The sequence below is a fragment of the Genypterus blacodes genome, unplaced genomic scaffold (genome assembly GCF_046128005.1).
Source record: "Genypterus blacodes isolate CSIRO-AG114 ecotype Tasmania unplaced genomic scaffold, CSIRO-AGI_Gbla_v1 ptg000076l_1, whole genome shotgun sequence".
NCBI classification, from domain to species: domain Eukaryota; kingdom Metazoa; phylum Chordata; class Actinopteri; order Ophidiiformes; family Ophidiidae; genus Genypterus; species Genypterus blacodes.
Window position 1 is genome coordinate 1174300 of NW_027466885.1, and position 25429 is coordinate 1199728.

The 25429-nt window shown below is 44.2% G+C and overlaps 2 protein-coding genes across 2 annotated transcripts in view; both read left to right on the plus strand.

Moving 5' to 3' along the window:
• The window catches only part of sspo (SCO-spondin), a 51830-nt gene extending 36022 nt beyond the window's left edge, over positions 1–15808 (plus strand). The window contains exons 98-117 of the mRNA XM_076158236.1: positions 110–265; positions 387–511; positions 1158–1297; positions 1665–1711; positions 1938–2180; positions 3247–3408; positions 3699–3815; positions 3949–4087; positions 4241–4437; positions 4642–4812; positions 4902–5029; positions 5120–5262; positions 6636–6682; positions 7586–7750; positions 8213–8424; positions 9439–9534; positions 12167–12227; positions 12461–12591; positions 13596–13746; positions 15786–15808. Coding sequence (XP_076014351.1) covers positions 110–265; positions 387–511; positions 1158–1297; positions 1665–1711; positions 1938–2180; positions 3247–3408; positions 3699–3815; positions 3949–4087; positions 4241–4437; positions 4642–4812; positions 4902–5029; positions 5120–5262; positions 6636–6682; positions 7586–7750; positions 8213–8424; positions 9439–9534; positions 12167–12227; positions 12461–12591; positions 13596–13746; positions 15786–15808 — 2654 coding nt within the window. The remainder of the gene's footprint in view (positions 1–109; positions 266–386; positions 512–1157; positions 1298–1664; positions 1712–1937; positions 2181–3246; positions 3409–3698; positions 3816–3948; positions 4088–4240; positions 4438–4641; positions 4813–4901; positions 5030–5119; positions 5263–6635; positions 6683–7585; positions 7751–8212; positions 8425–9438; positions 9535–12166; positions 12228–12460; positions 12592–13595; positions 13747–15785) is intronic.
• A 3067-nt stretch (positions 15809–18875) lies between these two features.
• The window catches only part of kcnh2b (potassium voltage-gated channel, subfamily H (eag-related), member 2b), a 124886-nt gene continuing 118332 nt past the window's right edge, over positions 18876–25429 (plus strand). Inside the window, exon 1 of the mRNA XM_076158386.1 lies at positions 18876–18951. Within this exon, the coding sequence (XP_076014501.1) occupies positions 18876–18951 (76 nt within the window). The remainder of the gene's footprint in view (positions 18952–25429) is intronic.

The window sequence follows — 25429 nt, forward strand, 5'->3', positions numbered from 1 at the left end:
AGCATTCTCCCAAAGTTTTGTTTTTCGAATTCACCAGCTTGACACAGATTGGTCAGAAATCTGCGTTTGCATTGTGTGTACCTGTTAAAGAACCTTTGTTGTCTTGCAGTTTGTCCCATGTCTGAGTGGAGCATTTGGTCCCAGTGCTCCTGTGAGGTTCAGAGGCAGCAGCGACACAGAGCAGCTCTCTCCCCTCCCACCAGGGGGCAACAATGCACTCCTGTGGAAACACAAAGCAGGGCCTGCAACCTCAGTCATTGCGATGGTAGCGAGCACCTTTCAAGTGATGATGATTTACGACCGAGATTATTTGTGTGTGTGTGTGTTTGTTCGTGTTAACACAGTTCAGGCTCTTTTACTTCATGAGCTCCTTCTCCTGTTTGTAGACTGCAAAGCACCGTTTGTGTACTCGGCCTGTGGTGCTCCCTGTGAGAAGCAGTGTGCTCTGCAGGGCCGTGGGGATCAGTGCTTAGGTGCCAGGGAGTGTACGCCCGGCTGTTACTGCCCACAGGTAACATTTGATTCATTGTGATCTGCTTTTTGTTCATCAAAACGAGATTTAAACGTCATTCGAAGCACCTAACGTTTTGAACATAACTTCCTTTTGACTCTATAACTAAAACTCTGAACTTGATAATTCTACTATTAATAAATCTTTCAGGCTATTTTAGCTGTTGTAGGCTTGAGGAAATATACACTAGTATGAAACTGAAATATGCTGCGCTGGATGTCTAACCAATAAGTACAATACACAATATATCATTTAGAGATGAGTGGTGATAGCAATTGTAAAAGTTGGTAGAGCTCCCAGCTTTCATTTTTATAATAACCTGAAAAATCCTTTACTGAGGGACTTGATGATACATCCCTGAAGCAGTGGGGATGATGAGGAAATATGTGAAAGAGCACAGGGAGTTATGATTCATTTGATTCATTTGCACTTTTAAAAGTTCAACATATAAGAGATTCTGTAAAAGTTGTAGAATTGAGTTCGAATGCCTTGTGTTTGCAGTCATCAGCATGAAGTGAACAGGGAAAGAGGGCTTTATGTACTGTGCAGTGAGCATCCCCCAGTAAATAGAAGAGACAAAAGCTTTTGTTTAATCTAACTAACCCGAGCGCTCTGAATTTATTTTGTGATGCCGTTTCCCTGTTAGAACCTGCTGCAGCAGAATGGTACCTGTGTCCGTCCAGAGGAGTGTGGCTGTGTCTATCTGCAGCAACAGGCTTCAGGACAACCACCCACACCTGTTACTGTCCCTCAGGGGGGCACGGTAACCATGGGCTGCAGAACCTGGTCAGACTCCTCCCAACAAACGGACATGTGTTCTCTCTCAGCTACTTTTCTGTGTCCATTCTGTTCGACTAAGAATTGATATAATTCTAGTTTTTACAAGGCAGAAATAATGTTCTAGTTGCAAATACAATTGAGTACATGTTTGTTTTAATGTTTCAAATGCATTGATTGAGTTGCTCAGTGCTGCATCAATAAAGGTAAAATGTAATTTGTAGAACTGTGCCATGACAACAACTGATTGTTTCTGCATCATAATCTTTGACTACATCCATCTCTGTGGTTGCATGCTGTTGCTTTAATTGGACTATTTGGGATCAATGAGAATGTTACTGTTGTTGTTGTTGACTGTGTCTCCTTTTGCATGCAGCCTCTGTCACAATGGCACCTTGGAGTGTGACATGAGAGAGTGTGAAGGTAAGACAGCAGAAAGCAACACAGAAGAGGGATGATTTGAACTCTTCCCTTGAATAATCTCTTCACCCTGTTATTCCAAATTTTATTGCATCCATTACCGAGGACCATACACTGTCATCTTTACACTCCTCTCCTTATCTTTTCCCTTTCATATGACATTATCTCTTCTTCTGCCATTCATGGTTGTTTCTGCCGGTTGTCATCTCCCCCTTTCCTCCCATTTCAGTCATCCTCAGTGAGTGGTCGGAGTGGACTCCCTGTTCTCCTTGCATGCCGACTTCCTCCCTGGAATACAGCCTTTCCACAGTAGGGGTTAATAACAGCAGCAACATGGTCTCTGTCCAGAAGCGTTACCGTGCCTGTTTGGATCTGGACTCTGGTCTTCCAGTCCCTAGAGGAGACGAGGAGAGTCAATGTCCAGGACCGCTGATGGAGGAGAGGCTCTGTCCAGATGCTAACATGTGTAGAGGTAATGGTTCAGTCCCACAAATGCCTCACTCTGCCTGTCTGTCAAGCTCCAGTTCCTCCTTCAACTCCAAAACGAAGGAGAGCAGTGAATGGAATTGTTTTCCCCTTCTGACACTCGACTTCTATCAAATGATGTGATGCAGGCAAAGCAGTGAACGAGTCAAACAAAATTAAAACCGGCACAGTTTGTTTTGTTTTTTTTTTTTGCGGGCGCCGGGAACAGGGACAACACGTTTTTGCTTTTAGATTATTTCCGGCCACCGGGACCCCTGTCAGACACCACCAGAGGGTCTGGCCCCCCCTGTAACTCCCCCTGAAACCTCTGGTTACAGAGGGGTTACAGGGGGGACCATATTAGACCCGGAACCAGTTTTGCACGGGCGCCGGGAACGGCACGGCGGTGATTTCGGCCGGCAACGGACGTTCCCGGTTCCCGCTTTCACGCGCCGGCGCCCCCTGTACCTACCGGTTTCATGGGGTTACAGGGGGCTCCTGAAACACCGGTGGCACCGGTGGCCGAAAAGAATCTAAAAGCAAAAACGTGTTGTCCGTGATCTTACCGGCATCGGCACCGGCAAGTGTTTCCATCTGTCGGTCGCTCGGTTGGAGGGGGGGGCGAAAAACTTCTGATCTATAAAAGGGGGGCGCCAAAACAGTTGAGAACCACTGGTTTAGATGAACTGTTGCCAGCTTCCAATCAGTATTCACAGTGAAACATTGGCATGGTGACTCCCAACTGCCCAATTGTTATTATTTACCCTTGCAGTAAAAATGGAAAAAGGATATGAAGGAAGGCTTAGTTTATATGTGTTTATGTCTGTGGGGAGACAGGGGCATGATTGGATTTGGGGTGTGCAAAGAATGATTCATCCTGCATCCTTTATGATCCGTGCAGCTCTATCGTCTCCTCTGCTCCCTCCCCTCTCGATATGAATGGACATGGCTCTGAATCAGCACCCTTACATTTGATCTGCATGCCAAATATTTGAGAAGTTGTGCGTCATCATTCAGAGGTGTCTGAGGAGCTATTGCTCAGTGGGAACATATTAATAGTTTAACCCTTTCAGGTATGTGCCAGTGGAGTGCATGGACTGCTTGGACTGCCTGTGCGGAGCCGTGCAGCGGTGGAGTCAGACAACGCCACAGGCTGCCCCTGGCTTCTCCTCCAGGACCTCACTGCAGGAGCCAGCAGACACAGAGCCAGAGCTGCAACACAGCGCTCTGCCCAGGTACATTTGCAAAACCCACTTCACCTACAGTATCGCTTAGTGACCACTTTTCTGAGTTCTCCACTTTCCTGCCGTAGTCCATAGATTTTGCAGACTAGGCGAAATGCAAACCCTAAACTTTCCTGTTCTTGTGCCATGATTTTGTTCGTCTGTCCATCCCAACATTCATTAGAGGTGGGTTTTGATGACGGATTGATGGAAATCATCCTTTTAGGCTAAATTGAGTTCGAGCTTTAGAATGATTCAATGTTTGAAGACAGGAAAGGAGGATTCATTTTCTTGTATCCTAGGTGAGCGCTGTGAAGACAGGGGTCGTACATATCATCAGGATTGTGCCAATCAGTGTCCACGCAGCTGCACTGACTTATGGGAGCATGTACAGTGTCTCCAAGGAACCTGTCACCCAGGTAATGTTCAAGTGCTGACAAACCTTTCCTAAATGACATTACACCTCAATGGGACTTTTTAGAGACCGTGTTAATCAACACATTCCTTCCCCCACTTCTTTTCTCTGATTTTGTCACTTTATTTGTTTCTCAGGTTGCCGGTGTCCTGAGGGACAGTTGTTGCAGGATGGTCATTGTGTGCCGTTGACACATTGTCGCTGTGGTATCCCATCAGGCAATGGAACACAGGAGTTCAGCCCTCAAGAGAACATTACCATGGAGTGTAACACCTGGTGAGGAGTTGACTTTAAGACTTCAAATTAAAAAATTTAACTTGTAAATTTGCTCTAGGCTGGAAAATGATCTTTTGGAAAACCTGGAGTTAGTCATGATATTGTAATACAAATTCCTGTACTGCTTCTTAAACTATTAAACTTTATCTGCAGCGTGTGTGAGAATGGCACTCTCTTGTGCACCAACCTTGGTTGTCCAGTTTATGAGCCATGGAGCACATGGAGCACCTGCTCAGTTTCCTGTGGACATGGACAAAAGACGAGGTCACGCTCCTGCCAGGAAAAAGAGGGCGGTCCTTCCTGTTCAGACACTGAACAGACGGAAAGCTGTGATCTGCCAGACTGTCCAGGTCAGAGAGATTAGAGTTATTATCTATTCTTTATTGATGCCTCTTTTTGCCACCCCTTGCTGCTGTAACACCCGAAATTTCCGTGTGTGGGGCTAATAAAAGTTTATCTCTCTATCTAATAAAACCTTTCAGGCACTCCCACATGTTGTCTATGTTGTCTATCTTGTGTCTCTGTCTCACGTGTCCCCTTCCATCCTGTCTCAGTGGGATGCTTGTTAAGTGAGTGGTCATCCTGGAGCGAGTGCAGCACATCATGTGGCGGCGGTGTGTCTGTAAGGAACAAGACGGTCCTGAGGGAGCCCGAGCCTGGTGGGATGGCCTGTGCCGGACCACTGGAGCAACACACTGTCTGTAACACCAACAGCTGCCTGCCTGGTAACACCCAATCATAGCTGACTTTACTGACATGTCCAAACTATCATCTAGGTTCTGAGTTTTGTTGTTGTTTGTTCTCATTTGTACAGAATGTCCTGCTGGCCAAGTATTCAGTAACTGTTCAGGTTCCTGTCCATACACCTGTGAGGACTTGTGGTCACAGACAGAATGTTTACCTGCACCCTGTACCCCTGGATGCACCTGCCCCCCTGGACAGGTCTGTGTTTGTTTGTGTGTGAGTTTGTGTGCTTTGATCGCTGTCATGCTTTCGATGTAGCGTGTTCAACTTCTCTCAATGTCCCTACAGGTTTTCTACGGTGGCTCGTGTGTGTCCGTCGACGACTGTCCCTGTTCGTCTCTCTCCCTGCCGTTTGATAACCACAACCAGAGCGTTGACACAAAACACGTGTTGCCTCCCGGAGCAGCAATTCAGCACCTCTGCAACACATGGTAATCTATGAAAGTACCACAGTCAGCAAGGAGGTTTTGTGGCTTGGTGGAGGTATGAGATGTCTGAGGGAAATCTAGAACCGTGTTAAGAGACTTTCCTTTTCTCCTCTTTAGATAAAACAGAGTGTACGACTTACAAGCAATTCAGCTCGGACATATTTGGCTTCTAGTTTCAGACTCCAATGTTTCGTGAAGCATGAAAAAGTAATTTAGTTGTCATCTGAGGAAACACCTGGCAAGTAATCAGCAAGGTGCCGCTCTCTGCTTTATACATCGAAAGGAGAACGTTTTAAAAAGGAATGAATGGGAATGGGAAGTGGCCTAATTTACTACCGTTCATGTCATTTAATATCTGATGTATTGATCGTTTCAGACACAGAAAGCAACTTGTTCCAAGAAAGAGAGAGAGGCGCCATTTTAAATGTGTAGTTGCGGCTGAGTATTCATTAAACTTGAGTCGAAAACAGGGCTTTTAGCGAGCTGCTAATGGACCGTGGCAATTATGCGCTTTTGATCACACATTTAGACTTCAGTGGTTCATCATTGCATCACTGTTTGCTCGGAGTTTCAGACGGTTAAACAGTGTGTTAGTTTCACTTCCTCTGCTCCTCCCTCCATCTTTCCTTCACTTCCCTGGAAGGCAGTTACTTATTGCATACCAGTAATTAGTCTGTTCCTTAGTAAGTCTATAAGTAAGACTATTTCAAACAGATTGATGGCACACACACACGTAGAGTGCAGCAGAAATTTGCATTCCTTTTTGCCTGTATTGAATGAAAACCACATTTAAATCCCATCTGCTCCAAGTTTTTAAGCTATGAACTCTATGTTCATCTATATTTGCATCATTGATTCGTCTATAAATCCTCCTTTCTGTCACTTGAGTCTGTTACAGAAACTACATTGTAGATGGTGTGTCCATGTGTTAAATAGAAAATAATTTACCTTATGAATAATTTCTTAGTTGTATGCTTTGATACATGGCCTTGCTTACAGAGCAGCTTTCTCTCCCGAATTCAGTATATTATTAGAGTGCCTTCTGTTCACAATGCAGCCCTTCTGCAGCATCATTTTACAACGCAAGATTGTGTTGTTACTACAATAACGTATATATGTCAAGTCAAGTTTATTTCTATAGCCCAATATCACACACAATGTCTCAAATTACCTTATGTGACGAGAGTAATGTCCACTGGTCAAATGCTATTATATCAACTCAATAGATGCAGTCATGCGCTAAGTCATTCCATCTTTCTGACAGTCCTCTGATTAGGCATGGTGATCACGTTGGTGCCTAATATTCAATCCTATAAAGTCTTCAACCCTTACTCTTCATATGATCTCGCTCGTGTGATTCCTCTAATTCTCTGCAGCGTCTGCCAAGGAGGAGTGTTCCACTGTACCTCCGAGGTCTGTGACGGTGAGTGACACAGCGTTTCTTCTGCTTTATAGACCTATCAGAGCACATTACATCACCGGTCATGTCACACTAGTAGGTGAGCCATTGATTTACGCAAGTTGCTTCCGAGCTCATTGTTATTCTCATTCCATTACAAAGCACAACTGCTCTGGTACACTCTGAAGTATCCACTCCTGGATCCATAATATGGCCCCTCCCATCCCTTTTTGTTTACCATTATGGCATTCCATATCAACACAAGAAGTCAGCATTTGATTAAAACTCAAGCAATATAGCAAACTCTAACCCTGATTAGATTGGACTCTCCTACAGTTATGTACCAGTAAATAAAACTCACCATTGTCATAAAATACAAACACAGTATTTGTCGGCGTACAAACCACGATACCACTTAATGTCATAAAACAGAGATGCAACAAGAGAGTTCTTTTTTTTTCCTTCTATTTTGACTTTGGACTTAAATTAGATCCGGTTCAGTTCTATTCAATATGTCCAAACTCACATAAGAAGAGTCGGATGCAAACAAAGCTGCTGTGACACAAGTGTAAATACTGTACAGCACTTCTCTCCTCAAGTCACCAGCAAGAGTCGGCTTTGATTAAACTGTCAAGACAATGATAAATAGGTCAAACCTATCTATAGTTCTCAACAGCTGCTACAAATAACTGAGTGACACCAGTAGCAATCACACAAAGATGGCCATTGCAGGGGGTTCACTTTGTAAACACGACAACATATGAATACGTGGATACCATAGTGATGTGACCTCATTTAATGTCAAATCTCACCATCAGGAAGTTACATTTTCTTTGGCAAAAGATTGCTTTGCTGCTGCAGGAAATGAAGTTGAAGTGACACTAAGCTGGATCTTTTGTTTCCTTCCCCTCTCCCCTGCTGCTCCAGTTGACTGTGAGTGGTCCAGCTGGTCCCAGTGGAGCCCGTGCTCAGTGAGCTGTGGTACAGGAATACGGAGCTCCAACAGAAGCTTCTTCCAGCCCAGCCAGTACGGAGGAGCCCCGTGTGAGGGCCCTGACCACCGCGCTACTACCTGCACGGCCCCTGATTGTGGTTAGTGAGGAGAACAATGCAAAATATCTTTAAGATGTGTAATAGAAATCTAAGGTTTATTCCACTCCTTACTTTCTGCATGTTCTTCACAATTCTTCACAATATTCAAAGCAGCAAAAGTTGGTTCAGTTTAATTGATTCATCTATTTTAGTTCAATTTCATTCAGTACATTACAGAATCCTTTATATTGATTTTATTGCTTTAAAGTATGACAGAGAGAGAGAGAGAGAGTGTAGCATTTGGGAGGTGATTCATACCTTTGCTTTCTGATTGTGTGTCTGCGTCCCCTTTTGTCTTTTCCACCATTAATGTGTCTTTAAGTTACCTCTGTTCCTGTCTCTCTGTTCCTGTCTCTCCCTCCTACTCTCCACCTCTTCCTGTTCGCCCTCTCTCCATTTCCCCCCTTTGACACCTTGTTTCACTTGTCGTCTCTCCTTGCCTCTCCTCCTCCTCCTCCTTAGAGTGTCCTGACGGGGAGCAGTGGAAGCGGAGCGTGTCACAGGACGTCCCGCTGTGTGAGAGGAGCTGCCACCACATCTACTCCTCCTCCCCTGTCAACTGTAGCGGCACCACCGAGGGCTGCGTGTGCGAGGAGGGGCTTTACCGAAACACGGACGGCGGTTGTGTCATCCCCGCCCTCTGCCCCTGCCATGACCAGGGCATACTGCACGAGGTACAAACACACAGACACACACACACACACACACACACATACACACTGTCTTCCATCCAATGTAACCTGACAGCTACTGCCCATCGAGCTCGGCCGTCCCATTGTGCAAGCCTCGTTGTGACTTGACCTTAGCAGTGTGTTGTGTGTATATGAGCCCTACCATTCACATCCATTGTGTTATTTACTTGTAAAGAAGGGCCCATTAGAAGATGAGTGACATGCCCTGTAGGCCACATTACACCACAATGCCTCCGCAGCCCTCCGCCTCATCAATTATGCAGGAAGTCCCGTACTCAGGCCGCAAGTGGGCAAGCCTGCCAGGAATAATTTATGAAGCAGGGATATTATAGGATTATAAGAATTAATCACACGCTGACAAGAGGGTGCCCCCCAATCTTTCTGTTTCTTACTCTCGATTCTTTCCAATTTGGGTTTCTTTATCCCCCCTCTGTTCTTTTTTACTTTCTTGTTCTCGCTCCTTTTCCATTTTCTACCAAACGATCTCTCCCTCTGTCTCCCATCCGTCTCTCTCTCTCTGCCTCACACACACACACACACACACACACACACACACACACACACACACACACACACCACACGCCACACACACACAATTTTCTGTCAGCTTGTTATGACTAATGTCTATATAAAGACCCTCCATTACTTTATAATCAACCACCTCATAACCATTAGCAAAATGGCTCAGTGGGAGCTACAGAGGCAGTCCCCGGTAGGCGCTGTTGTGTGGATTAAAGTTGAGCCCTGGGTTTGACTCCCATAGCTCACACAACACATTTAATTGTACCCTAAGTCTATTTTGTACTGTTGGAATTACAGCATAACTGAGGGAAGTTCACAGGGTCTCTTTAATATGCTGTATTGCTCAACAGTAGCACCACATGTTGTGCAGCTGGATGCGACCAATGCCAGTGTGCCTGTAAACAAATTTGTGAGTGTCAAAGTGTGATTCTTTGATTGCATGATTTTCTCTGTGTGTGTGTTTGTGTGAGCCAGGCAGGATCAGAGTGGGACGAGGGCTGCCTGTCGTGTCGCTGTGTAAACGGGAGGAAGCTGTGCCGTTCTAGGTGCCCGCCGCTGCAATGTAATGAGGTGAGGCTCACACTTAATTGTATTCTTTTCATTTCCTTCCACAGACGGTGGTCTCCACTTTTATTGACAGGGAACCTCACAAACAAAGCGCTACTTTAATGTTCTGTGTGTTTTGAAACCTTTATTTTTCAAGATGTTATTTCATTGAACAGCTCCATCTCTATCCTCCTGACTTGTAAACTGAAAAGCTTTTATTTTTATTGGGTAAACATGTACTTTAAATAATTGCAAAAGCTCTACAATACATTCTTCTTCCGTGAACCTTAACCTATTCAGGTTTTGTTGACATGTTGATGTTTTATAGAGGTGTGGAGGGCAGATATGTGATGGGAACACGCCTGCGTATTTGAATCCGTATTCATGTCGTGGATTCCTCATGAACATTTCTCGTAATTTACTTATTTCAATAGTTATGTCTTTTTTATTCATTGGACAGGGGTGACAGGTGTGATTAACCTTTTCAGTCCATTGTGCCCAGCCCTTCAGAATACAATTGTAAGAGTTTCCCTGTTGTTCTTGTGCATGGTGGCAAGGACTTCAGGCACAGGATTTCCTGATCCGTATCAGGCAGTAGTACAGGAGTTAATACAGCTCTCATCTCAAGAGGAAGGGGTAATCTCAGATACCTGCATATACTCCTCTTTTAGGGAGGAAGTATCAACATAAGCATTCAAGTACTATATATGCTGCTGAAAATGAAGCCACCTTTAGGGACCGGTTTACTTCCCCGGTTCAAGAATGAATGCCCTCATTTCAACCAAACGCAAGTAAATAGAGAGGCAAGATCCATTTCCCCAAAAATTGATTGTTCCCCTGCACAGACTTAACAGTTCACACAGGGACACTTCTGGTCACAAATATCTCTACTGCTGAAGAAAGAACTGGACTCCCCCGGGTGCAACCTAAATCAATACCTGACTGGCCGATCCACCCACATCTGTCCACTCTTTCCTATACCTGCCACTGCAGCTTCCATCGTTCCTCATTAAGCATAAGGAAATGGTTTTATGGCGATAAGAAGAAACACCTCCTCTTCCAAAATCATCTTGTTTTGTTTAATTTTATAACCACACTGACTGGCTGGGGGAGTTTGTAACTTTGCCATATGCAGCATGTTAAAGTAATATTAAATTTATTATTTTGGTTTTTGTGAATAGACAAATTTGCAAAAACAGGTCCTTGTTCGAATTAGTCGCTGGATTTTTGACTTACACCTCATGACAGGGGGCTTGGACCCCTTTCAAACTTGCTTGCAGGTCTTGTGAATTTAATTGCAATTAGTGTATAAAGAATCTATCCTCCTTGATTCTTTGCTACCCCTCTATTCTGTGTATTCCTAAGAGAAACAAATAGTCTCAGCGAGCTAAATTTATGTATTTAGCTCAACTCTGCTGTCTAAAGGCCAAAGTTAAAAATAAATTGTGCTGATATACGGAATTTGAAGGTGAGGCTGATTGCACATATCAAAGTTACAAAGTAGCCGGACTGAGTGAACATGCTGTGGCGCACAGTTTTGTATCTTTTTGTATTAACATTCCTCACCACACCCAGCTTCACTATGTTATGCCTCAGTAATAGCACTCCTTATCCTGATCAATATGAAAAGGTCATTCAATACACCGTGTTCCCTCTTGACAGGCTGAGAATTGGTTACTGTCGGTGTAATTTGTTATTTACGACTCGGCTTACAGTTAAGCAGGTAGCATTTTTAAATTAAAAATATAATAGCAAGCCTGTGCTGCAGAGATTCAGGGAGCCCCCTTTAAAGGTAAAGCAAAAGAGGCTAATATAAGAAAAGGTATCTTATCTGGTGATGAATGTTATCAGGTTGTATTCTGTTCAAACGGTGACGGCTCTAAATCCCAGCATCTTATTTCTGTTTGTAGCAGACACTTTAATAGTCTCTCATTTTCATCTCACAGTCTGTAGAAGACAAAAAATTTCACTACCCTTTATTTTAAATGTCAAGTGTCCTTTTCTTTTTTAATAACCAAGCACACACACAGACACACACACACACACACCCTCTTAAAAGGCTTAAAATGGTCCTCTACATGTGGTCCTCATGACCTCCCCACCCTTTAAATGAGTGGTCTCCCTGCATCGCTGAGGGAATGCTGGAGGCAGTGCAGAGTGGCAGGATAACTCCCGAGAGTGTGTGTGGGTGTGCGTGCGTGCGTGTGTGTGTGTGAGTCAGTGTGTGTGTGTGTGTGTGTCTTTGCTAGACACAGAGTGTGACTCGGTATGCTAACAGCAGCTATTTTCAGAGACACACCAACAGACAGCACAGGGCACCCTGCATCTCACTCTGTCTCTGTGCTCTCTCTCTATCTCTCTCTCTCTCTCTCTGAATATCCTTTGTGTCCTTATATCACCGTTTCCCTTTCTCTCTATTTAGGTCTTGGGTCTTATTTCTCTCTGCTTCTTCAGTCTGGTCCTCTCTGTGTCCTGCTGTTCTCCTCCTCCCTGTCTGTCATTAATTTACTTTGTTTATGTTGCATGTTATTACATATTTGCGTTGACAGAGCATACATACACAGTTGGGACCTGTTTTATACAAAGGTAAGAAAGCAGATAAAATGTAAGAAAAGTCGAACAAATGAACATACAAAGTGTCTCCTGTCTCTGTCAGGGGGAGGTCAAGGTGGAAGAAGCAGGCAGCTGCTGTCCAGTCTGTAGGAAACAGGTTCCTGGTAAGTACACATCTATCTATCTATCTCTCTATCTATCTATCTCTCTCTCTCGATCTCTCTCTCTCGTTGAAAAGTTTGATTTACTTCTTACACTTTTGAAAAGACATGGACTATAATGTAACATGTCTTGTATAAACCCAGTCTCTAACGCTGTCCTCTTCCTCGCGCACGTCCACTGTTCTCTGTATCTTTCTCCCTTTCCCGCCTCCCTTCCTCTTCACCACACTTGTCAGATAAACCCTCGCCGGAGTGCCACCGCTACGTACAGATCAGGAACATCACAAAGCGAGACTGTCGGCTGGACAATGTGGAGGTCAGCTTCTGCAGGGGACGATGTCTGTCCAGGACGGACGTTATCCTGGAGGTACGGACAGACACATACACACACACACACATGCCAAGCACACAAATGTCCCTGTGTCACATCTGATGAAACCCTAACTCTGTGACGATGACCTCACTGAGCATAGTTAAGGTGAAAGGAGGATGTTGCCCTTCAGTGTGATTGGTAGTGTACGTCTCATAAGACAACAAGCTCATCTCCTTATCACCATGGCGACTTTCTTACGTCTCGGCATCTGTATAACTTAACTGTAAAAATAGAGTCAGTCAGGCTGGGAGATTAGTAAAAATAAACATCAGCTTGGCCCGATGTGTCGTTACCTCTTGTTACCGTGGCAACAGCTGGGAAGGTAACTGGTGACTAGGCCGGAGAGTTTTCCTTGTCATCTATCGGCATGAGTGGAGGAAGCGAGGACGCATCGACTGTTACGCCTCTCCTATTTCACTCGCACACACACACACACACAAACACACACACCACTGAGTTCTTCAAGTGTGTGAAATCCTAATGAACTGTATTTTCACAGGTAAAAAACTCTTTATAGTTTCGATCTAGACTCCACTTCCTGCTCTCATTACTCTTTCTATTATCCTTTTGTTTTCTGCTCTCATTCTTTTCCCTCTCGGTTCTCCGTCTTCACAATCGGACACAGGCACACACAGCTTCTTTGACGCTTCTTAGATGCTCTGATTTTGTAGGTCTTTTGTCATCAAATTACTTAAATTTCATGTTATTTCACCATCACGTGTTTATTATGTTCTGATAAGAGGTTTCAGTTTCTCCTCCCGCTTCCTCTAACTTTGTTCCTCCCTCTCTGCTGACATTCACCACATTCTTCCTTCCACTTGTCCTCCATTCTCTTCCTCCTCTCTCCTTCTTATCCTGTCCTCATAATATCACAATCTCCTGCACTGGTTCCTCTCACCACTCCTCAATTACACTGCCTATCTTTGTTCTCACCTCCTCTCCTCTCCCTCACTTGACATCAATTGATCACCCTCCCTCCCTCCCTCCCCTCTATCCAGGAGCCCTACCTTCAGTCAGTGTGCGACTGCTGTAGTTACCGTTTGGACCCCGAGACCCCGGTGCGCTTCCTCAGCCTGCAGTGTGACAGCGGGGAGAGCGAGCCCGTCGTGCTGCCTGTCATACACAGCTGCGAGTGCACAAGCTGTCAAGGTGAGGAGTCGATGTGGGCGGTGCAGGTTTGCATGAACGTGGGCTTTTCAAATGTCACAGATAGATGTGATGGATAAGATTTTCAAATCCATGTCAAATTGTTCACACAGAGCACGTTTGATGATAAAAAATGTCAAGGAACTTCTATGCAGTGTGTAGTTGAAAGTCAGTTGTTAATAGAAGTCATGGAATGTCATGGCTGTGTTTCAGTCAGTAAAGGGGAGACTCAAACAACAAGCGGTTGTGTAGAAGAAACTGGCTTTAAACCAAAACCGTAGACACGTTGGGGTCATACACAAACAACAAAGATCATGCAGGCACAGCAAAAAACTCACACAGTCAAGTCAGGCAGAGATCAAAAGCCGGCAAGTCAGAGCATCGAGCAAAAGTACAAAAGGCCAAGGCAGAAGCTGGAGGTCAAAGAGAAAAAGTAGGACTGAACACAGGAATTTAGGCAAGGCAACAAAACAATGGAGAGCTCAGAGGATTGGTTGGTGGGAGGCAGGTGGGCAGGCAAGGTGAAGGGGGGGGCGGGGGGGGGATCACAAGGGAAAGAACTGGAGACTGGAGGTTTTACAAAAAAAAGAGCAATACTTGTAACAGTTCATGGTTTTCCAAAGTCTGTTGTAGAATCTAACTCCTGAGTATAAAATGCCAAATCATCTCGGCACCACACACACACACACACACACACACACACACAATGAAAGGTCACACAGCTCACATACGTTGCGCTTGGTCACGTTAGTGCTGAGCAGCTGATCGGTAGAAAGTTGCTTCTCTGTTTGTTGGAGTGACTGATGAAAGATTTTACCAAGCGCCTTTAGAGCAGTTAATCATGTTTTCATACTTTTTATTGCTTCAAGCTTTATTTTCATCATTTTCAAAGAAATCCTTTCAAGCTTCATTCCATCAGCTGAGGAGTAAGTCCTTACATCTGAGCTCAGGCAGCAGGCGTTTTGCCCGTGGCAGCTGATGGAAACCAGCTGCTGTGATTGGTTAGCGGTCAGCTATCCAACATCTTTGAAAGTTTTTGTCATCAACGCAGCACAGCAGAGATTTCCTCCCCCTCGCAATACAATTATTCAACCAGTTAAACCCGGAACTGATTGGATTAGGGTCTTTATGTCAGGGAACCCGGAAGTCCCATCAATCTTTGATAGTGATCAATTACGTTTATACATCAGGTTTATGTAGTTTATTTGATGACAATTAAGTCCCAGCATCTCACTGTACGCACACACACACACACACACACACACACACACACACATGCTCTCTGAGTCATCCATAGTTCTGCCTGTCATTGTTTCTGTCCCTACTTCTTTCCATTTTTCACTTTCCATTATCACCAGGCTGACATGCAGAAACACATTTAGACACATGCCTCCACACCCACACACACACACACACACACACACACACACACACACACACACACACACACACACACACACACACACACACACACACCAATCTCACTGAAATGTTGGTTTTCTTTTACCCGCCATGAATAATTCAATCAGGGATCCCACCTCTGAAGCAATTATTTGCTAATCCATTCATCAACATGGCTGATTGCGTTAGTTAATTGGATGTAGCCACACATGACACAGAACATCCCCCCCACATTCCCCTCCCTGTTCTGCACTCCAGCAGACCTCACGTCTGACGGATTTGGTCTCTACACAGATCAATCTCCCGCAGTGTGTGGTCGCATTCACTCACAAATGAACTGTGCTTAGACATTATTTACACCTTAACCGACACATGCAGGCTCTTTTTTTCCACCTTTAACTCGTATAGTACATAACAAACATTACTGTGAGAAATGCGGAGACATTTGCAAGCTGCTCCTGGGATATTTGCTAATACATTTTGAATATATATATGTTCATAAAGACTTGCATTATTCAAACTATATTTCAACGAGATTCATTATTCTTGTAATAATAGAGTTTCGATGTGTTGCATTTTAGAGTGAAGTTATAACTCCAATCAGCCTCACTCTGTGTTTGGCTTTCTCTTTTTTTTCACAGGTGGTGACCTGTCCAGACGCTAAGAGTGTGTGTGTGTGTGGGTGTGGGTGTGTGGGTGCGTTTTTGTGTAAAAAGTTATTGTGAATCTGCACTGAAGATTGAGAACAGGACAGTGAGTGTGAGAGTCCAGCTGAGTGAGAGCTCCATGGTGATGGTTGCTGGGCAGATGGATGGATGTATACTTTGTTCTGTAGTCCTTAGTCATCATATGACTTGTGGTTACTACTTGCTATAGCTTCCACTCTGATTCAATGTTTATTCTTCAATCTGTAGAGCTTTTTTATCTCAGATTTTTGAAAGAAATCACACAGGACTTCATCTTTGAAATAATAATAATACATAATATCATAGATTTGACTCATTGAATGAAGCTTTTGTGTTTGTTTTTGTGTTTTTTAAATAAAATGCTTGTATACCTTGAGTCATCTTGTCAAACTTGTTCCATCTTCCCAACTACAAAACATTTACAATAAATATTGTGTACACATGCAGCACGTTGTCTGTTGTCCATCAGCTTTTATGATGACATCAATGTTTAGAGGATCTTGGAGCATTTTTACGTGGAACATCTCCTCTGCTTCTGATCTCACCTTCCAAGCATTTCAGCTCGATACAAATTTGCTGCCTGTTGCTGCACAACTCTATTAAAATGGAAAACAAATCAAGACAGAGTATTGAATGTGTATTGTACCATTTAATGAATCTGTCAAAGTGAAAAGTTTGTCCAGACTTTTATATTTAGGCGATGTTGCCTTCTCTCTCGTGTGTGTGTGTGTGGCTTTCTCATAGAAAGGCCTCTTCTGTGACAGGGCAGTATGTGCTTCCCCTTTTCTCCCTTCCCTCCTCTCTCCTTGCCTCCCTCCTCTCTTTTCCTGACTAAATAAGGGAAGGCTGACTTGGCCCCGCCCCCTCCGGCTCTCTCGGCTGTAGTATATCGTGCTGAACGCAATAAGGAAGCAATGCATCTTTAATTCATGCTAAAATGTCAGATTTTGATGGATAGCTCCTCCAGCCTCATCCAGCTGCACAACTACAATTCATCACGTCAAAGCCATCATTAAAATGTTGATCGTTAACAAATAATGGTGCTGTACAGGTTCATTTATCAACAAACGGCAGTCAAAAAGCTGGAGTCAAACTCAGACCAAACTAAACGTGAAGCTCATGGGGCTCTAGCACTTTTTAGACCTATCAACATCTCCTATGAAATTAGAGAGAGTGTTTGTGATGTTGCTTTCAATTACTGTGGGAAATAACACCATTACAACTGTTGTGCATGTTTGCAGAGACGTGTAATCAAATTTTAAAGACACACAGAGCTCATTATATCTAGGATGGGAGGGGGGGGGGGGGCGGGATGAATGTTGATTCATTTAAAAGGCCTTTACTACACTTAGTATTTGATATTTGATTCATTTGTGCTCTTTGTCAGCCTTTGACTGTGCTACATACTGTAGCATACTGTTTTGCATCAAATAAGAAAGAGCAAGAACATATTTTGGCTGGTTTGGCCTTGGCAGAGGTATGAATGCAAATGGGTACCCCTCTAGTTCAATGCAGGTTTAATAGACACTTAAAAAATAATAAAATAAAATAAATAAATGGTAATGGCAATTTAATGTTCACGCACAAAGGTTTACATCATACATGTACTAAATGAACACACTGAAGCATTAACCAGCTATTACAATAACTTCAAAAGTCTCATTTGATACACTTCCGTCAATCCTCGAGTCCTCGTGCACTGAGCTGAACCCTGCAAAGTCCGACGAGTCCGTGAAGGCAGCATCTCCAGCATGACGGAACGGGGAACCCCTTTGCTGTGACGTCACTAAGCAGACGGAGTGGTGAATCCCGTCCCGAGCCTCAAAATCAATCCAGTCACGGAGCATCACAGCCGCGTTTCCTCCCGTTTAGAGTCCAATTTAGAGTGTCACAGAGAAAGATTCACTCCAGCAGGATAATATGGCGATAAAGCGCTAAAGTGGTCATTTTGATAAGCGGAGGAGCAGAGAAGCGGTAGCGGGTAGCGGAGCTGTGGGCGTGTCGGCTGAGTGCGGTCCCTCCTACAAAGGGAGCCTGGTACCACTCACCTGTTATCACCAGACCGGTAGTCCGGAGTTAAAGGTTCAGCTGCATCTTCCTCGCCTGTCTGTAACCAACGTGAACATTAAACACGGCCAAGTATTGCACCTCACACCAGAGGAACCTTACGTCACACCGATGCCATTTGATTGACTCTATCCTCTATATAACACCAATCGTGTCATTAAAGGAACATCCAGTTAAATGAATGTGCACTTTTGTGATAACTGTGTAAATGTGGAGTGAGACCTGTGTGGGTGTGTGCATCCATAGGTGTGTGCGGCTCCTTTCCCGATGAGCAAAGGGTTAAAAAGAGGCGCAGCCAGGAGCCGGTGGAGCTGAAGCCATCTGAAAGCGCACAGAGGGGAGGAGGAGGAGGAGGAGAGACGCGGTGAGCACCTCCGAAAACACACTGCTGCTGGATCTGCCCCTCTCATCTGAACCGTTCTTTTGTCTTTTTCCCTTCCCGGTGAGAGATACCGGGAGGTTCACAGGGACTCGGAGGAGGTGGAAGGAGGAGAGCGAGATAAAGGCGCGCAGCTCGGCTCCCCAAACTATGGCTCCAGAGAGAAGCGTCACCGCCTCCCAGCTGCTCAGTCCGCCTGACGGGAGCGAGCTGTGGCGGTGAGTGTGGCGATGTGGTGGTGAGACCTCAGAGACTCAGGAGTCCCACCTGACAGACCGCCCCCCCTCCCTCCCTCCGGGGACACAAACACACACACCGTGGAAACTGGAGACATACAGACGGCTCCTATCTACTGTGCGGTGCGTCCTCCTCTCCTCTCTCCTCTCCTCTCTTCTCCCTTTCCTAGGGAGCGTCTCTGTGACCAACTTGGACAAACTTCAGTCCCGCATCTTGGGGAGACACACAGACTTGTCCCTGATCCAGTCCAGTGTTCGGTCTCCATGACATCGTGCGCTGGACCCTCAGCCTCTCCCCTGTGATAAGAGTTCAAAGTCCTCCAAAGTCCTCTTCCAAATCCAGACGGGGTCACCTCAGCGACGATGCCGGTCCGGAGGGGCCACGTGGCCCCGCAGAACACCTTCCTGGACACCATCATCAGGAAATTCGACAGTCAAAGTAAGAGAATATATTTATTTCTCCAAGGAGACCTTTAGGAATTCCTTTCTTGACTGTAAACTGACTGAAAACGACGTATCATAATGACGTAGACGTTCAATCCAGATTTGATTTCCTCCCTAATTAGCCTAATTAGCCTAATTAAAGGTGTTTGCCGAGGTATTGATCAGTCGTGCAGGTAAACATCAGGCTCGGAAAAGCCGGAATAATCATCATCAATCATCATAAACATGTATTTGATTTGATTTGAAAAACGTAAACAAACAAACGAACTCGGCACTGCGCCATTATACCTCTGTCAAAATGATTCACTTCCAAAACGGGACTTTAGTCAGGCTTCCTCTACCTGCCGTTACTACAGTAACAAGCCGGTTCAGATTTGTCCAGATGTTCTGCTTAGGTTGGATCAGCCACTGAAGGATCTTGGAGCTTAATCATTCAGATTTCTCCTGATCTTGTCCTCCTACAATCCACAAAAAGTGTCATATGATGCATTTGAAGCATCTATTCAATCCTTTTCTACTATTCTATTATTTAAACCTATTCTGAATAAGCCTCTCTCATATTTTACATATTTCAATCAATCAATGAATTAGCAATGAAGACAAGGGGGGGAACCTCCAAAAACAATATATCTCAGCTACTAAATGTTTCATATACAGCCAGAGGGTTAGAGAACTGCAGCGCCCCTTATATTTCAAAACACACACACACACATGCCCCGGTGTCCCCAGCAGCCATTAGCTCCACGCCGTTCATTCATTTCCCTCCTGTGAATGTGTGAGCAGCATACACACACGGATGCAAGATCCTGATGGCGACAACTGTGGGGATATTGAGGGTTAGGGTGAGTTGTAAAGTGAAACGCAAAAGGTCAGTTGTCTCCTGCTGTGTTTGTACTGTAACACCGCTCACAGTCACAGCAGCAGCAGCACGGGGGTCAGAGCTTCAAGGTGTCACCTGAGTCGACTTTTAGTACACAAACACCCTTTCCTACCCCGACGTTAACTAACGCAAAGAGATGCTGAAAAGTGACTCCGCCGAAGTGCAGTCCAGTTGAATAATTGACGCTGCAGTCCGGGGTAATTAAAGTGAATTCCACAGTTCGTTCTTATTTTTCCACCCAGATGAGTGTGTGTGTGTGTGTATAGCTCCGCAAAGATGAGACGAAGATCCTCTGCTAACTGAAACAGTTTAGACTTTAGATGTATTGGCATTCTGACAGCATGGAAGCTTCCCTGTTTACTTGATGACAAAAGGGAAAGAAAAGCTGCTTTAGCCTGATTGATGCTTTCATACGTCTCTACCGTTGACTGAAGTCTAAAATTCTGACAGCCATGTTTTCAGGGCTCCCTCCCTTTCAGTCCGAACCTTGACTCTGCTGGAAACCTGACTCTCCTCCTCTCATGTTATCCATAGCTGAGTACACTAATGTTTCAGTAAGCCAGTGTCAGTGTTTGTATGGTACACACACACACACTCACACACACTGTAGCTTCATCAGCTCCTTTGGTATTCAATTATAGTAGTGAGGGTTTGGTGACCTTTATTACATCTAAACAATAATCAAGAGTGACTCTGCCCTCCGTTGTTGAGAGAATGAATCCTGTGCTGGAGAATGTAAGCTTTGTGGAAGAATTAGTGTAGTGGAGTTCACATACAGAGCCTCAGTGCCTGTGTGTGTGTTGCCCCCCAAAATATCTCAGATACCAGAGCTCAGATCGACTTCAGGGTCTCATCTGGATCATTTAGGCACTAGGGCATATTCAGAATTCCATTGATTACCATCTGAGTGTGTGATAGGAGTAGTCATTGGTGGTCAGAGTTGAAATTAGCCACACACTAAATTTCCCCTCTGTGTCCGTGAAGATGTAACCTCAAATCTATCAAAGTTGATGAAAAGATGCAACCAGCACAGCAGCCTGTTCTCCCCCTGACCTCAAACCTCCTCTGTTTACTGCATATTGCACCGATCCGTGATCCATTAAGTCTGTAACCCTCTCGGTTTACTGTACCGACATCCTCTGTGCTTGATATCCTGCCTCACCTTATCCAAACGAGAGATACCGGCGCATGAGGACAGGCAGATTGTGTTCTCTCAAGCAACAAGCAGCCGTTTGACCCTGAGTTGTAAGGCCACTGGGATACATCTCTGTATTTCCCATCAGCCTTGGTGGGTTGGTGTTGCTGAGTGTTGGGAGCACCGTAGAGAAAACATTGGCCAATTACAGGCCTCCTCCAAGACACTGTCCTCCTCTAGGGACGATGCTACTATTCTTCAGCTAAAGTACAAACACTTCATCACAATGGCAACTGCCCCCTGATTCGACTTCCCACATACCCACCTTCAAGCATACACACACAGAGACACACACATCATGATCCAAGTTTAAGCAATCAAGTCTTTTTGAAAATGCAAGTGGAAACATTCCCCCCAAAACAACAGAGGTGACTAAAACATCTTCAACCCAATCTTCAATAGCAGAGCATTTGTTTTCTAATAACTAAACAGCAACCAGGTGCCACATTCTTAGGCCTTAGGGGAGAGACGCACTTTGTTTTGCTTTATTTAACTTTATTCAACAGGTCCTGCCTCAGTACTGAATTGCGGACTCATTAGATACTAATGAGGAAAGAGGAGTCCCAATCTTTTCCCAGGTTTTCCCAGATAAAGGCCCAAGTGTAGCCTAGCAAGACATTGATAATGATTGATCTTTGGTGTTGTCCTTTGTCTTTTCCGATCCCTTCCTCTGGCTGTAATTGGACCAAATCAAATGTTTCTGCTTGCATCACCGGTGAGGAGCCGATGTTTGCTAGCTGGAGCAAAGTATTGCCATCCACACCTACACCTGCGTTGTTAGCAACATATTTGAGTGTCATTTCCAAGCTCAGTGTTTCTGTGATGCCTCTGTGTAATGGCTGCAGTGCCGAGATGCTAATGCACATGGCAGGCACACGGATCAGGCTGTTGAGTGTGTGTGAGGCTTCTAACGGCATAGGAAAAGCTTGATGCATTTCTTTAATATCACTCATGCTGTGCCAGTGATAGAGCACAAATATATAACTGTTCTCTGCCAACAAGCAACATTTCATCTTTTGTTTGTCGCCAGATTATTAAATAAAAGATGAATGTGGAATAATATAGGATTGGAGGTCCTTTATTCTTGTTATACGGCGCTAATGCAGATAAATGCACTGCTTGGTTTTTATTTCTTGGCAGCATCTGTTTGGCTCGGAGGTTATAAACACAGCAACACTGCTACACTGGAGTGAGTCAATGCTTTGAGATTACACTACTGGTGTGAAACCACTCGTCTCTCACTGACACACACACTCTCCCTTTTTGTCTCGTATCCTAGCCTTCTTTTTTCCTCCTTCTCATACACACACCTACAAATGTTATCGAGCAAGAAAGATTACACACACGCTCGCAGACGTGAGTTCACACATACTTGTAAACTCAAACACACAGCTCTCCTGCTTGCCCTCCTCTCTCCACCTCGTTCCTTTCCAATTCCTGCTCTGTGTCTTACTTGACAACCTGCTTTCCCTCCATCTCTCCCTCCCCTCTTGTGTTCTTTCTTTCTCTCTCTCTCTCTCTCTCTGGTGCCCGGCAGATGCCCGCTGTGCTGCCGTGCCCAACTGTCCTCTGATCTCAAATAGGCATGTATCCAACCAGGCAACAAGGCCCCTGCTGGTTCCCGGAGAAGGTTGTTTGTTTGTGTATGTGTGCGTGTGCGTGTGGTGCTTTTATTCCTGAGCCAAGCACATTGCCTACGCACACCTTTCCTACTGTCTCAGACGGATACAAGGCTTGTGTACCTAGTAGAAAGTGTTGAGCCACAGTAGGATGTTTAGGAATATAGATCTATATATGTATTCCTCTGAATCACATACATCCTTCTGTGCATTCATATTCCACCACACATCCACAGCTACGGTCCTTTTAATAGAGCAGTTGGGTGTTAGATGATAGTTTGGATCTAATATCCCTTTTGCTGACAAACTCACACCTGAACATGGTGCAATGATTGACTGTTGCTTTACTTGTTCATCGATATCCAAGAGAGAACATCTAGTCCAACACCTGTGATGATTCATTCTGCTGGAGATGGAGACTTCACTTCAGCTACAGGCAATGTGCAGGATTACTTTATTGTCAAGGACACTTTAACATGGATGAGCAGTTTTGTAGGGATGGAACTTGTGAATAGATTGTTAACATGGTGATCTCTTCAGAGAGGAAGGAGCTCTGTGTCCTTGCTAAACACTTACATGTTAGGGAATCGTGTCTGACAATGCAACAGCTTTTCTTAACAACTTATTTGTAATTTAACAAAATAAAATGTTTGCCATGTCAATTATTTTTTCAATATTATAATAATGGAATGAGTTTTGAGATTTCTGTTGTTTCCTAAATTTAAAAAATGTCCATGACATTTCTATGGTTACATTTGAAAGGTATCTGCACATACACAATGATTCTTAACGCACAAGGAATGTAAAATAAGCGGGTTGGCACAAAGGCTAAAGACTGGACTGACTCTCAAAGGACTGTAAAGTTTCTCTTCTGTGGCTTGTATCTGGGCAGCTGCATGCCATCTGCTCCAGTTATGGATTTTCCTTGTCTGAAGTATATTGGACAGGCAGGTTCTTGTAAGTTGTAATTTTGGGGTCGATATATTGCAGCATATTTGTTGAAGATCAGATTGAAGACCATGTCAAATGAAATTATTTGTTGATGGAAAATGTTTGTTTTTTTTCATTTGGAAGGCTTTGTTGGATTGCACTGTAATTTCATCATCGTGATCAACTTCACCTGATAATGCAGTTTTGGTGTTTTCTGTATTCCATCAACAAAAGAAAAGAAAACGAAAATGTATTTATAACCGTCCAAAATATGAGTCAAGCACAACCTTGTGATTCATTTCTACGTAGTTTTGTTTTAGTCTAGTAAACAGTTACACAGGTGCTGTAGGTCACATTTGTGATGCTTGTGATCTGTGACCTTTCTTTGTGTATTACAACATAAGCCTGCTTGCACAATGACTCCCTGGATTTTATGACCGAAATCCATTAAAAAGTGGGACAGTGCTTATTTTTCACCGCATATCATTTGACAACCAGTGTATAAAGGAAAACATGGCCACGGACACCTCTCAGGTGTTTTTCCTCTGTCCTTCTCCTCTCAGTGTGGTAACTCTATTTATCCCTGCTTTATCTGCTGACAGCTGCCCTTCCACCTTTGTCCTCCCATTCATCAATTCTCCCTCTTCTGGTTTCTTCTCAAACTTCATCAAACCTCTCTCGTGCAGTCTCTTTGTCTCTTTCTGTCGCCGCTTGCTTGCTTGGACTCACTCTCATTCACTCCTTCTCCTCTGCCACCCTGAGAGCAATGACACAGAAAAAGGGCCTGCGAACCAATTTAAAGACCCCAGAGTCTCTGGCATCCTGGGGATTAGAGCTCATTTGAATAAATCTGCATAACCTTGTTAAAGTAGAAGGAGAAGCTATTCACACTGTAGCTGGGGAAACAGGCCGTTAAGGAATGCAGTGATTATGGGATTATCACTCTTAACCACTGATGGGGGACTGCATCAGTGTGTACTTTGAGAAGTACCACATCCTGTGACTGAACCCCAGCATGTGTGGAAGAGTTGGTTAACCTGTGGGCTTTGTTTGTTTTGGCTTTGTTCCGGATTTTATTAAGTGTTGTCTCTTCTTTAGTCTTGTCTCCTTTGAAAAGGTTCTATGCTTCCTTAACCTTACTTTAGAAAGAATGGCTTTTGTTGACTGAATAGGAATATTTTGGAAAGTGATGACATTACTGTTTCAAAATTCAGAAATACATGAACATGACAGACCCCCCCCCCCCCCCCCCCCCCCCCCCCCCCCCCCCCACCCAAAAAAGAAAACAAAAACACTGTTGTCAGCTGTCTCATACTGAAGACCTCAGCACTTCTCAGGCAGCAGAGTTCCGTCTTACCAACAGACAGCAGCTCTTAAGAGGAGAAAGTTCGAGTCATGTCTGGCACTCTGGTACTTTTGCAATGCCAAACAAACCAGGCCAAGGTTACATGTAATTATTTGTCTGGTCTTGAGGGAGCTGAGATGAGTTTGACTGGATAATCACAAAGACCTTGACTCGGAAAGGGATTGTGTCTAAGTGAAAGACAGAACGTGACGATACAGTGCTATGGTATATGCTTAAACCACAGAAAGTTGATATGCTGGCGTTTTCAACAAAATCTAATGATGTTCTGGGAAATTAGATCAGCTTGGTCACGGACATTATTTTGTTTCATAAATTGGAGTATTTTTGGCAATATATTGACTTTTTCAAGTCCGTAGCAGTGCTGTAGTCTGCAGGACAATTATAGCTACTGCACGTTTATTTTCAAATATGGACACGTTCCCAGAAAGTGGTTTCCTGTGACATTTTACCCTGAAGTGTAGTTTTAATGTATTTCTATTTAGT